This window comes from Siphateles boraxobius, unplaced genomic scaffold (assembly GCF_051911475.1).
Source record: "Siphateles boraxobius isolate OS27281-9 unplaced genomic scaffold, OSU_SipBor_1 6, whole genome shotgun sequence".
NCBI classification, from domain to species: Eukaryota; Metazoa; Chordata; class Actinopteri; order Cypriniformes; family Leuciscidae; genus Siphateles; species Siphateles boraxobius.
In genome coordinates this window covers 34,779,433-34,792,863 of record NW_027509186.1, presented here as the reverse complement: position 1 = coordinate 34,792,863, position 13,431 = coordinate 34,779,433, and the positions used below count along the sequence as shown (strand labels likewise).

The 13,431-nt window shown below is 41.2% G+C and overlaps 1 protein-coding gene across 1 annotated transcript in view; it reads right to left on the bottom strand.

The window, feature by feature from the left end:
* clstn2b (calsyntenin 2b) overlaps positions 1–13,431 on the bottom strand; it is a 75,341-nt gene that overhangs the window by 23,922 nt on the left and 37,988 nt on the right. The window contains exons 6-8 of the mRNA XM_077206990.1: positions 11,292–11,477; positions 8,483–8,740; positions 439–560 (exon numbers count right to left, since the gene is read on the bottom strand). Coding sequence (XP_077063105.1) covers positions 439–560; positions 8,483–8,740; positions 11,292–11,477 — 566 coding nt within the window. The remainder of the gene's footprint in view (positions 1–438; positions 561–8,482; positions 8,741–11,291; positions 11,478–13,431) is intronic.

Here is a 13,431-nt window from a genome sequence, read left to right as displayed (position 1 = left end):
TTCTCGTTGTAAGGCTTTATCTTCACCCTAAAGAAGCAGATATTTGCATAATTATATGCTTAATGATAGACTAAAGAATTGTTGCATGCACAAGATTCAAGGATTCAATTAACCTGCAGCAGACCTGTGAATCTAAACACGTTTCAGAAAAGTTGTCATTAAGAGGAAATGAATTTCTAATATTTGATAGAAGGTTGCTGTTTTTGCACTTTAAGTAAAGAAAGTAATATCTATCTATCTATCTATCTATCTATCTATCTATCTATCTATCTATCTATCTATCTATCTATCTATCTATCTATCTATCTATCTATCTAGCTAGCTATCTATTTATTAAAATGTATATTGTTTATATTACATGCATGCAAGTATGTTTTGTATTCTTGATGTTCTGATTTCATCTAAAATGAAATTCCTACTGTGAAACATCTCTCATACCTGCTCTAATTTCCAGTGGAATTCAGCCGGTCTGAAGGAGTGTGTGTGTGTGTAGTCCGTCCTCAGCAGGAACACCAGCCTGCAGTTATGCACATACAGAGAGTAATGGTGTCGGTTCATCTCTGAGAGAGAGACAAAGAGAGCGCAGACAGGTCAAGAGACAGACAGAGAATACAATTACCTCTTGACATACAGGATAATATCTCTAAATTGAACCTGAGAGAAAAGAAATGGCACCATTTTGTGTGTTTATCTATATAGAGATCCTGACAGGAGAGGATTGTGAACTTAACAGGGTTTGAAGTAGTGCTCCAATCGTCCACTACAAATGAAATTCTGATCTTAACGGTGTCCTCTTCAACCCTGCTGAAAAGACCAGCGTGAATGTCTCGGTTACGTATGGTAACCCTTGTTTCCCGAGGAGGGAACTGAGACGTAAGTCAAGACTGATGAATTGGGATTGCTTGCGATAGCCTATCTACTTAGAGTGAAACTAAACGAGTCAATGCACATTTGCATGCGATAATTGCACCAGCTGCTGTGCGTCGCATCACTGGTCTCCTACCACCGCCTATACATCTTGAGAACATATTTGAAGTATTAATGAATGAGGAATCCCCAAATTTGATGAATGTGATCGCACACGGACTGAATCAGCCAGTAGCTAACACTGATGCTAACTGGGGCTCAAGGTCGAGCAGACAGCGGCACTCAGCTCAGAGCGCAGCCGGGCCCAGGACTCTGATAGTGGGCGACTCCGTAATCAGAAACATTAATAGCAGGGATACAACAACGTGCTGCCTTCCACAAGCAACAACATCTGATGTAAACAGAGAACTTCAGAACATTCTGATGAAACATAAGACTGCAAATCGACTCATCATTCATGTGGGGAAGAATGATATTCATAAAGAGCAGTCAGAACTTCTTAAAAAGGATTTCAATGAACTTTTTGAAACACTTAAAAGACTGAAAGTTCAAACATTCATCAGTGGACCACTCCCAGCAAGACGAACAAACAGGTTTTCATGGTTGCTTGGGCTTAATACATGGCTGCAAAAAACCTGCAATATAAAAGGAGTGAACTTTATTGACAACTTCAATCTTTTCTGGAGTCAGAGGCAACTGTTTCAACAGGATGGCCACCACCCAAACAAACTTGGTTCAAGAGTGCTAAAGGACAATATCTACTTCTCCCTCCGTCATCCTTCTGCATTGTGTGCCAATCCACTCAACCTGAATGGCACACACACACCTGGATACAGTATGAATGACCACAGGATTTCACTTCAGCACCTGAATGGACATGCGGTTGACACATCACACAAGGACAGTGATAACACCACTCAGCCACAACAACCTCTGCTCACAGACACAATCTCAGCTGAGTCCTGCCCACAGAGCTCACCACAGACAGACTGTGACATACCAGCACTGCTCCAAGATACAGCACCCAAGGATGACTTTCTGGAAAACAGCCAGGGAAACCAGGACAGCATATTACAGCCTCCAATAACACCAGAGCAAAAATCCCTCTCACCGGAAACATTATCATTCTCTCCAGCATCTCCACTTCTGTGCTTCTCAGAGAAAATGGAACAACTGGTGCATGCTGGAACTAGACTATCCCACTCTTTTGCTGCGAGCCCCCAGATACCAACCAAAAAACGCCAGGCCCCACAACCACCAAAGCCTGCGGGCCCAGCTCGCCCTCCCCCTCCTCCTGTGAGAGCTCTTCGGCCTCTGCCACAGCGCCAGGGCCCACACCCCCCTCCAGCGGCTCGAGGTGAACCAAAAACAACTGATACCAGCTCTCAGTGATATGCGTTGGGTCCCCGCTATGATAACAATAACTTTCTCAAATGTTTATAGAACAAGCGGGAACCCAGTGTGCCTGTATCTTTTTCTATTGCTGTTCGATTACATGATAGAAAGTCTAAGGCCTTCAAAAGCCATACAGCAAACCCATCTAATCTGGTGCCTATTACACGACATACCAAGATTGCTGTGGGGACAAAAAGTAAGACTGTTAAGTTAGCACTTTTAAACATCCGCTCACTTAAAAATAAATCACTTTTAGTCAACGACTTAATAACCACATACAACCTGGATTTTATGTTGCTAAATGAAACTTGGCTAGAAGAAAGTTGCAGTGCAACAGTCCTCAATGAAACAGCCCCTCCTAACTTTACTTTTATGAGTGTCTGCAGAGCTGTCAGAAGAGGCGGAGGTTTAGCTGCTCTTTATAAAGATGTCTATCAATGTAAGCAAATATCATTTGGGAATTACCCGTCTTTCGAATATCTGGGTATTGTGTTAAAAGGTGCTCCACGCATTTTACTTATCATTGTTTACAGGCCTCCAAAATACTCTCCAGCTTTTGCTGAGAACTTAACAGAACTGTTATCAACAATTTCCTCAGAGCTTGACTGCTTTGCCATTGCTGGAGATTTTAACATTCACATAGATAATGCAGAAAACAATATGGCAAAAGAAATCAAAACTGTTTTAAAAACTTTTGATCTGACTCAGCATGTACATGGACCCACACATAATCGTGGACACACTCTAGATTTACTTATCAGTAAGGGTCTAAACATTTCATCAATTGTTATTAAGGATGTAGCACTGTCTGATCATTTTTGTATTTTCTTTGAAATATTGGTCTCTCCTGCCATTGAAGCTAGATCTGTGTCTGTCAAGAAGAGATGCTTAAATGAGAACACTAGTGTACTATTTATGAAGGCTATATCTTTAACACCAAGCATATCTGCTGACTCTGTTGATTTTCTCCTTGATTCTTTTAACTCAAAAGTTAAGAGTGTAATTGATGATATTGCTCCTGTGAAAGTCAGGAAGAAGAGTGCCAGACAAAAAGCACCTTGGAGAAACTCAACAGCAGTGCAAAATATGAAAAGACAATGCAGAAAAGCAGAGCGCATGTGGCGGAAGACAAAACTTGTAGTCCATTATAACATCTACAAAGACAGCATCCATGCTTTCAATAAGGAACTAAGCAAAGCTAGAGTGACTTTCTTCTCGAATATTATAAACAGCAATATAAACAACACGCGCACTCTTTTTGCTACTGTAGAGAGACTGACAAACCCCCCAAGCCAGATTCCCAGTGAAATGCTCTCAGTGAGAAAGTGCAGTGAGTTTGCTTCTTTCTTCTCTGAGAAAATCAATAATATCAGAAAGGTGATCAGCTCCTCCTTGAGTTGCGCTGGGGTCAGGCAGATCAGACAACAGCACGAGAAAGTAGCCACTATGTCTGATTTCGAAGAAATTGATGGCAAAATTTTGGAAGAAACCGTACAGCACCTAAAAACATCAACCTGCGCCCTTGACGCACTTCCCACATCTTTTTTCAAAAATGTGTTACACAGCTTAGAAGCAGATCTCCTAGAAGTGGTAAATGCCTCACTTCTCTCTGGGAGTTTTCCGACCTCCCTGAAAACTGCTGTTGTCAAGCCCCTCCTGAAAAAGAGCAATCTGGATAAGACCATATTAAACAACTATAGACCGATCTCAAATCTTCCTTTCATAGGCAAGATCATTGAAAAAGTTGTCTTCAATCAGCTGAACAAATTCTTAAGCTCGAATGGGTACTTTGACCATTTTCAATCTGGTTTCCGACCGCACCACAGTACAGAGACCGCGCTCATAAAGATAATAAATGATATTCGCTTAAATACTGATACAGGCAAATTATCAGTGCTGGTACTACTCGACCTCAGTGCTGCATTTGACACTGTCGATCACAAAATACTTCTTGACAGGCTGGAAAACTGGGTCGGGCTTTCTGGGATAGTCCTAAAATGGTTCAGGTCATACTTAGGAGGCAGAGGTTATTATGTGAGTATAGGAGACCATAAGTCTGAGTGGACATCCATGACATGCGGAGTCCCTCAAGGCTCCATTCTTGCGCCACTCCTATTCAACCTGTACATGCTCCCAATGAGCCAAATAATGAGAAAGAACCAAATCGCTTACCATAGCTATGCAGACGACACACAGCTCTACTTATCCCTATCGCCTAACGATTACAGCCCCATTGACTCCCTTTGCCAATGCATTGATGAAGTAAACAATTGGATGTGCCAAAACTTTCTTCAGTTAAACAAAGACAAAACTGAAGTCATTGCGTTTGGAAACAAAGATGAAGTTCTCAAGGGGAACGCATACCTTCAGTCTAGGGGTCAAACAACTAAAAATCAAGTCAGGAATCTGGGTGTGTCTCTGGAGTCAGACCTTAGTTTCAGTAGTCATGTCAAAGCAATAACTAAATCAGCATACTATCACCTGAAAAATATTGCAAGAATTAGATGCTTTGTTTCCAGTCAAGACTTAGAAAAACTTGTGCATGCTTTCATCACCAGTAGGGTGGATTATTGTAATGGACTTCTCACTGGCCTTCCCAAAAAGACCATAAGACAGTTGCAGCTCATACAGAACGCTGCTGCTAGGATTCTGAGCAGAACCAGAAAATATGAACACATCACACCAGTCCTCAGCTCTTTACACTGGCTGCCAGTTACATTTAGGATTGATTTTAAAGTATTATTACTGGTATATAAATCATTAAATGGCCTAGGACCTCAATACATTGCAGATATGCTCACTGAATATAAACCCAACAGATCACTCAGATCATTAGGATCACATCGGCTAGAAATACCAAGGGTTCACTCTAAGCATGGCGAGTCTGCTTTTAGCTACTATGCCAGCTGCAGCTGGAACCAGCTTCCAGAAGAGTTCAGATGTGCTCCTACAGTAGTCACATTCAAATCCAGACTCAAAACACATCTGTTTAGCTGTGCATTTACTGAATGAGCACTGTGCCACTGTTCGTCCGACTGTTTGCACTGTATTTTATTTTATGTTTTAATTATTCTGATTTCATTTGATTATTTCTGTATTTTATCTTTTATTCTAAACTGTTTTAATTATTCAGATTTCTTTTGATTATCATAATTTCTTCTATGTAAAGCACTTTGAAAGCACCTCAAGGAAAGAGGGTTACCTTACGTAACCGAGACGTTCCCCTTCGTCAGTCACTACTACGTAAGTCAAGACTGACGAAAGGGGATTACTATCAAAACGCCACGGCAGCTGGCCTTCCAGCGCTCCGCTTGAGCCTTCTGGCCTGACCGCAGTGTTGGCCAGAAGTAGGAGCTCTAAGCAGAGAAGGTCAGTCACTGCTGTTCCGCATGACCCACTCAGTGTGACTTATTAGAAAACGCAGGGAAAACGTGCCCTTGGGGAAGGGAACGCTGCGGAAGCCACATCCTACCCTGGAAGGAGGCACTGTGACGTTTACATATATGGACTAGCCAAGCAGGGTAGTACGACATTTGGCAGTCTCTGGGGTGGTTTCAGCCTAATTCTAGGGGGGAAAGAACAGCAGCAGAGATGACAGAGTGGGATCTGCCGAGGGAAAGACACAGGCTCGTCCGCAGAGGAGCTGATCATGGAGGAATACACACATGGGGTCGCCACAGGGACCGCTACATATGGACACCCAGTCTAGCACAGGTTCCACAATGCATATGAGTGTAGGCCTGGCGTCAGACGCTCTGCAACGTCTGATTGCCGTAGGGGTGACGGAGGAACTCACAGGATTAGCCATTTCTGGGGAACACTACTGGAGCAATAGACGCAGTATCCAGCCCATGGGGGCAGGAGTGGCGTTGCAAGCCGACACCAAGAACGGGTCCTTTGCGCTACTGGCCATTAGGGGCGAGTATACGGGAAGCTACTGGCTTTACACGGAGGCTATATAATCTAGCGAACGTGTTAGGTGTCGCCCAGCCCGCAGCTCTACATATACCTGTCAGCGAGGTGCCTTGAGCCAGAGCCCAGGAGGAAGCAACACTTCTAGTTGAATGTACTCGCAAACCGAACGGGCAAGGCACGCCTTGGCGAGGCGATGGCATCCACTATCCAGTGGGCCATCCTCTACTTGTAGACAGCCTTTCCCTTCTGCTGGCCTCTGACTGAGGGCCAGCGCTGTGACTTAAACCACGGTCAGTCACTGTGCGCTGCTCAACCCCGACTCAGAACTACCCTTGTGCATTGCGTGTTTTGGCCTTCCACAGACTTGTAAGGTGGCCATCACATGCAGGGAAGAGGCAGTCTGCAATTAGCAAAGCCGCTCCACCACCAAGAGTAGTTAGAGAGGAAAAACTTTTCCTGCAGATTTTGGCATTTGTGGCTTGCCATATTGGCGTCAATATGCTTCCATACTGCCAAAGTTTTTCATACACATCCGGGCAGGCACGGGGCGGGGCAAGGCGATTACGCATTGCCTCATGAGAAGGACCAGTAATCCCATCCAAAAGCTGCCAGGCATGCGAGACAGTGAACATGACTGTCAAACTCGATGGCACACGGCACGCTGAGTGCTCCAGCCCTCATGAGAAAGGCAAGACGAACAACGTGCCGGCGTGGTCATGCTCTCACGAGAGAGCATAAACCACCCATGAACGCAGTCTCAGCATGTTTGCGATGCACTAGAGGAATGAGGGGCCCGAGGTGGTCGTCGGGGAACACTCACTGTAATCCTCCGATCACCAGTGCTATTAGCCAAAGTGGCCCTTTTCTGGTGGCCACTAGAAGAGGAACTAGATCGGGGAATAGGTAAAGGGACTCCACCTCGTTTGAGGCACTTGAGTCTCGACAGCACATCTAGAGCGCCGAATGACACGTGCTGGGTTGCCGTGACAACCCGCGCTGTAAGCCGGCAGCTCGGCGGCACACGGCACGCTGAGCGGCTCAAGCCTTTACGAGAAAGGGGAGACGAACAACGTGCCGACATGAACCACACACGAACACAGTCTCATCATGCTTAAGCCCAGGCATGTGAAACAGTGATCGTGGCCGTCAAATGAGGATAGGAAACGGCCGCATCCAGTAACACACGGTTTGAATGACGTCTTGAAAAAGACGCAGTATGTCAAACCGTGTGTGCTCTTTCAGGGAACTGCTCTCTCTGGTGCTGAGGCACCAAGGGATGACCGCAGCTACACAAACAGGATGATAGTGCAAGCCTGAAGTGAGCACTCACATTCTCATTGATTTCCACGATATTCTGAGTTGTGAAAACAGCTGTTTTGCTCTTTGTGAGATTGCCACCAGCGCTGTCTGCGCTGTAACACCAATACCAGCTTGAAGAGGCATTCTCCTGAAGAAACAGACTTGTCTTTTGAAGTTAAAACACTCTCAGATAAGATTTCAGAGCAGGAATAGCATTCACCGTCTGGCTTCGAAGCGAAAGACGAAGATGTGACGCACCTCCTGCTCATTATATGCTTGCGCCGCGATGCACAGCAGCTGGTGCAATTATCGTTTAGTTTCACTCAAAGTAGATAGGGTCTCGCAGGCGTTCCCCATTCGTCAGTCTGGACTTAAGTAGTAGTGACTGATGAAGGGGAACCTCCATGCTGGTCCTCCTGACTGGTGTTTGCTGGTCAGTGCCGGTTTAGTGCTAGTATAACCATTAGACCAGCAAAGATTTTCTAGTAAAGGCTGACCATGGAAGTCTTGGGTTGATATACCAATTTTTTTTATCTGTGTAAAATACAAAGGCTTTCTAGAAAGCTGCTCTTTTCCATGTGGTTGCAGAGGTTATGAAGTAATTGCTGTCATTATGGGGTACTTAAATATCAGTTCTGTCTCAGATGTTTCTTGCAACATTCCTTATTAGAAATAGCAACAAATGAGTTAATGGTTGAAAAATATTGAAATATTTATAATTTTATTTGATATATATATATATACATTTTAAATCTTTTATTTTAATCATTATAATTATACTTTAAATGTATATATTTATATCTCTCTTCTGAATCTACAAAACAGTTTGGAACTTATTCATTATGAGAAATATGAGAGGTATGAAAGCTTTATTTGTTCACAATTAAATCTAGTTACTGTAGGAGAAACAACTATAATTTCCTTTCCCTACATGCAGCATCCATGAGCTTTTTTCCCAGGTTTTTCCTCCTATTTCCTCTCTTATCTTTTGTTCTCTATGTCTCACCGGTTTTGTCAGAGTTGCATAGCAGCGTTTCTTTCTCAGCCCTCTGTCCTGGACTCGGCCCATGCTTCATCCATGTTGTTATGGTGAACTGGTCAGTTAGATTCTGCGGGACGACCCAATCTGGGATCTTAGCAGCTTGACGACCATCAAACCGGTATGTGAGGTCACTATCCCGACCGATATCCGTCACGAGAGTCGCCGTCCAATTAAAAATGCCGCTGGAGGCCGGAAGAAGATCTGTGCTGCCTGATGAAGCTCCTGGAGTGTGATCAGTGAGTTCAGAGAGGAAATCATCATTAAAACACAGGTCACAGTTGTGGAAGTTTAAATCTGTCCCTTTTACATAACTCGTGCTGACATAAAGGTCTGACAGATTTTGATATTCGTACAGAATTCCATAATTAATAGGGTAATCTGTATTTCTGTATTACAGCAAAACGAATATTGAACACACTCCCAGACTGTAAAAAAAGTTGCAATCATGCAAGATGTTTAAGTCATTTCGACTTAAATTACATTAAACTGACTTTGAAATTAGATGAATCTTGTATAACAATTTTTTTTAAATGTCTTACCTTATTTTGATAAGTTAAAGCAATGTGAAAACATGTTTCCATCCATCCATCTATCTATCTATATTAAACTTAGATGTTTAAATAATTTGAAGTTAAATTACATCAAACTGACTGAAAATTTGATGAATCTTGTATAACATATATTTTTTTAATTGCTTAACTTATTTTTAGTTAAAGCAATGTAAAAACATGTTGTCATAACATCTATCTATCTATCTGTATATATATATATATATATATATATATTAGTGCTGTCAAACGATTAAAATATTTAATCGCGATTAATCGCATTAATGCCATAGTTAACTCGCGATTAATCGCACATTTTTATCTATTCTAAATGTCCCTTGATTTCTATTTGTCTCATTATTTTTTCTAATTTTAATGCTCTTATCAACATGGAAAAGTGGATCAGCAGTAAGTTTGTTCTTAGCTGTGGTATCCATGTGCTTCTGTCTGAAGTCATCCATTGTAGAGCTTAGATCGGGCCCAAAAAATCAAGCCCGACCCGAGCCCGTGCGCATTGTGTCCGAGCCCGGCCCGACACATAAACTGTAATTATGAGCCCGAGCCCGATTTAAACCCGTCCATTTTTTTAATACGTGGGTCGTTATAACTGACGTTCTCAACTACTTTCTATGTTACTTTCTCCCGCCCGTAACATTTTTGTCCCGCTCCCGCCCGCAAACAGACTCTTTTTTTGTAGGCTACCTCCAAATACTTTCGCCTACGTGTCACCACAATACACATCAGCATAAATGCTCCTGATAAATTATTTGTTATTAAAGCATTAACACACAAACCACTGTTATAACATAAAAGCAAGCAGGCTACTGAGTGCATGGTTTGGCATGACTGAATGCGCGCAAAGTGCGCTCCCTTAATAATTCCTAAAAAGCTGACATCAGTTCATCGCAATCTCACACATCTGTTATTATCAATGAAGCTGACTGCACAATGCATCTTTCATAATATATACACTTTGTTTGTTATAATTTGAGGATTTGCCAGCATACAGAATTCAGCACTGAACAAAAAGTCTGTTTTGAGCGGTGAGGGGAGTCTATTTTAAATGCTTCTGATTGGCCATTGCGTTCAAGAAATCAACACATATGTCTGTGATTGGCTACATCCCTCAACGCTGCAAACATGTTATAAAAAGAAACTCTGGCGTGTAAATCGTTTCTATTTTGTTTTAGTTGTTCTTGTTGCTTTTCTGCAACATATGAATAAAAATGTATTAGTTTTTATGTTTTATTCATAGATATTTCTAGTTTGCGGGAGTCCCGCAAATCGTTTTATTCTCCCGTATCCGCACACAGAGTGAGTGCATTACCGCCCGCGCTCGCACTCTGTTGCGTTGAGAGTGCACGTCTCTAGATCGGCGTCTCGCGCTCGCGCCATCCACTCAAAACTTAACGTTAGCCTACTACTCTTTGGCCGGCGCGCAAGCCCAAACAAGTACGTGCGGCGTGCCTGTTGTTTTGTTTCCGGTCTAGCTATCCGGTGTGATGTTGTAGTTTTTCTAACGTTACTAGTTGTTGCAACAGCATGTGAAAAAAATATAAATTTTGCTAAGCCAAAAAGAGCGTTAATCTCGCGATAAAAAAATTGACGCCGTTAAAAAGTGTTTGCGTTAACGCCGTTAATAACGCGTTTAACGCACAGCACTAATATATATATATATAATATAAAGACTTTAATGCAGTGGACGCTGACATGAGTCAAATTCAATTCAATTCAAAGAACTTTATTTATCCGTTAGGAACTACATTCGTGCTGAGCATCAATGCGTGTACGGTTCCACAGACACAGCACAATATACCAAACACACATTACATATAAGTAAAAAACAGTTCTATAGAAATAAATAATAAGTAATAACTAAAGCTTGCAATGTACAATAAATACATGATAAATAGGCACTAAACATTATAAATGTTGCGTTAAAAGTCACGTGAAAATGACCGTTAGTCTTCTTGAGGATCTGTGATATAAGCTCAATATCTGTGTTTTACAGCTTAATTTGTAGTTTCTCAATACAATCACTCTAATATGGATCAAGTCTTGGAAAAAATTACACTGATAATGATTCTGTACTGAGACACAAACCTATTCTAGGACAAGGGTGGAGGTTTTGTCTGACTAGTTTAGCCCTCAGGCACATTTTGTAATTAAACCTGCCCAAGAGAAACGAGGAAACGTGCAATGGAATAAATAGCTGTTAATCATACCGCAGAGCTTCTGTGAGGATCTCTCAGAGTACGACTGTCTGTCACAGCCTCTTCCATCACCACTGCTTTCCAGGTTCACCGTGGTCCTAATCCAGGACACATATCCCTCACATGTCTCCAGGTGCATCTTGGGAAATAACAGCTTACTGCCTGTTCCTGGTTCATAGTCGACAAACTTGTTCCAGCCTGGAAAGAAAGGAAGTTGAGAAATGCTTTGATAAGCAGCTTAAGTATTGGTAACAGAAAGAGCGATGGCAGGAAAACATTACAGTTAACATCACTGAGCTGGAAAATGAAAAGATATTGTGGTCACTGTGTTTCCCAGACTTCAACACGATTAACAACCCAATTTTTCCTAAACACGTCTGAGACATAACGTGCATTTTAAATACCCCTCAAAGAGAATACAACCTTCTGTTGTGCATGAGAAACAAAACATTCAGAAAAGAAGTTAAAACATAGTGACACAAATACTCCGGCGGTATCATGATATAGGGATGGTGTCAGGTGGTAATTTCGTTACCATTAAGATTACCATGCTATATAGTGTCCTAAAACCGTGCTACTGTTTTGTACTTCTTTGCATTGCCAGCTAAATCATAGTAGACCGTATTAAAGTCAAACAAGCGCTGTTTATAATCCATTTTACTTCTGTAATCCGATGTATTTTAGTATATTCAACAAGGAAAAAGGCATCATTTAACATTAATTTTATTGTGTTCAAGTTCACTTAAATAGGTCAAATTGAAGTTTACTTCATTTATTTTTGTTGCGACTGCATGAACCATTTTTGTTGCATGAACTGTGTTGGATTTTTGCATATGACTGATTTGGGAGAGTAAATGTTAAAATTAAGTGTTAATTCTTGAAAGGGAAAGGCCTATTTGTGTTTAATGTTCTATTATGTTGGACATTTAAAATAATTTCTGTTGTTGTAGGATGGTTAAATCATAACTATGGCGTTTGTTGCTTCGTTCAATAAACACAGCTTTGCTAATGTCCGAGCAGTGACAAACAAAAAATTTATGTCTTTATTAAGGTAAATCAAATTCGTATAGGCACTTGCCTTAAAAATGTTAGTGAAATCAAAAGTTATGTACTTATTCACTTTAATTTTAAGTAACTCATTTCAGACATTTACCTTTATAAAACTGCAAAAACTTTTCTTAATTAAGTAAACTTACTTTATTACGTAATACACACCTTATATATATAAATTAAAGTGTATATAAAGTTTACTTCAGTGTCATTGTTTGTCCACCAGGTGAAAATCACTGATCACTAAGTAAAGTAGCAGCACACATCTTGATTTGAGGAATCATTCATGTCTAAAGCACAAATATGAAAAGTAAAAAAGGTTAATGTGACCGAATAAGGCCCTATGTTTTACTTTTATTTTTTTTTAATGAAGAAGAATAGTATAATTTAGTTTGAATTTAAAATATATTTGAGTTTTGTTACCCAGAGCTCTTGTTGTTTTTGGCGAGATATTAAATTTTTTCAGGCTGTATTGTTTAATTAATTCTATAGCCAGTGGTTATTTAATGTGAATTTATGGGTGAAAAATTGAAACGGCAGGCAGTATTAAATGGATTATGTAAACGTATTCACATACAGACCACACTAAATTTTAGCTCACACTTTGAGCTGTTGGGTTAGAGAATATGGAGCTGAAAATGATTGTTTTTATGCATGGAGTGAGCCTAAAGGTAATGATAAAATTCTGTGTGTAGACGGTGCATGTCCACCCCTGCTGAATTATTTACCCTTGCTTATGAGACACAACGGGGAGCTGTTTACTTCACTTTCTCCATCATGCTTTTATGTCAGATGTGAAAAAATGGCCTTTACTCAAGTTGTCATCATCCAGTGGGCTGGAAAAAAAGGGCCTGAAGCTTCGACCGAATGTGAGTGTGGGTCTGTGTGTGTTCAGTCTCTCCAAACACACCTGAGGGCCAATCACATCAGAGACGCATCAAAGTGCATTCTGGGAGACAGAGTCCAGACCAAAATTTACTTGACTATCTATTGGGAATTGATTGGATGGTGAAAAAGGCAGTTGAAGTGGAGTAAAAATGTCAGCTGACAAAGAAAGTTGTTTCATTGGGGAAAGCAAGTTAAAAGAATCTTTTTTGCCTTT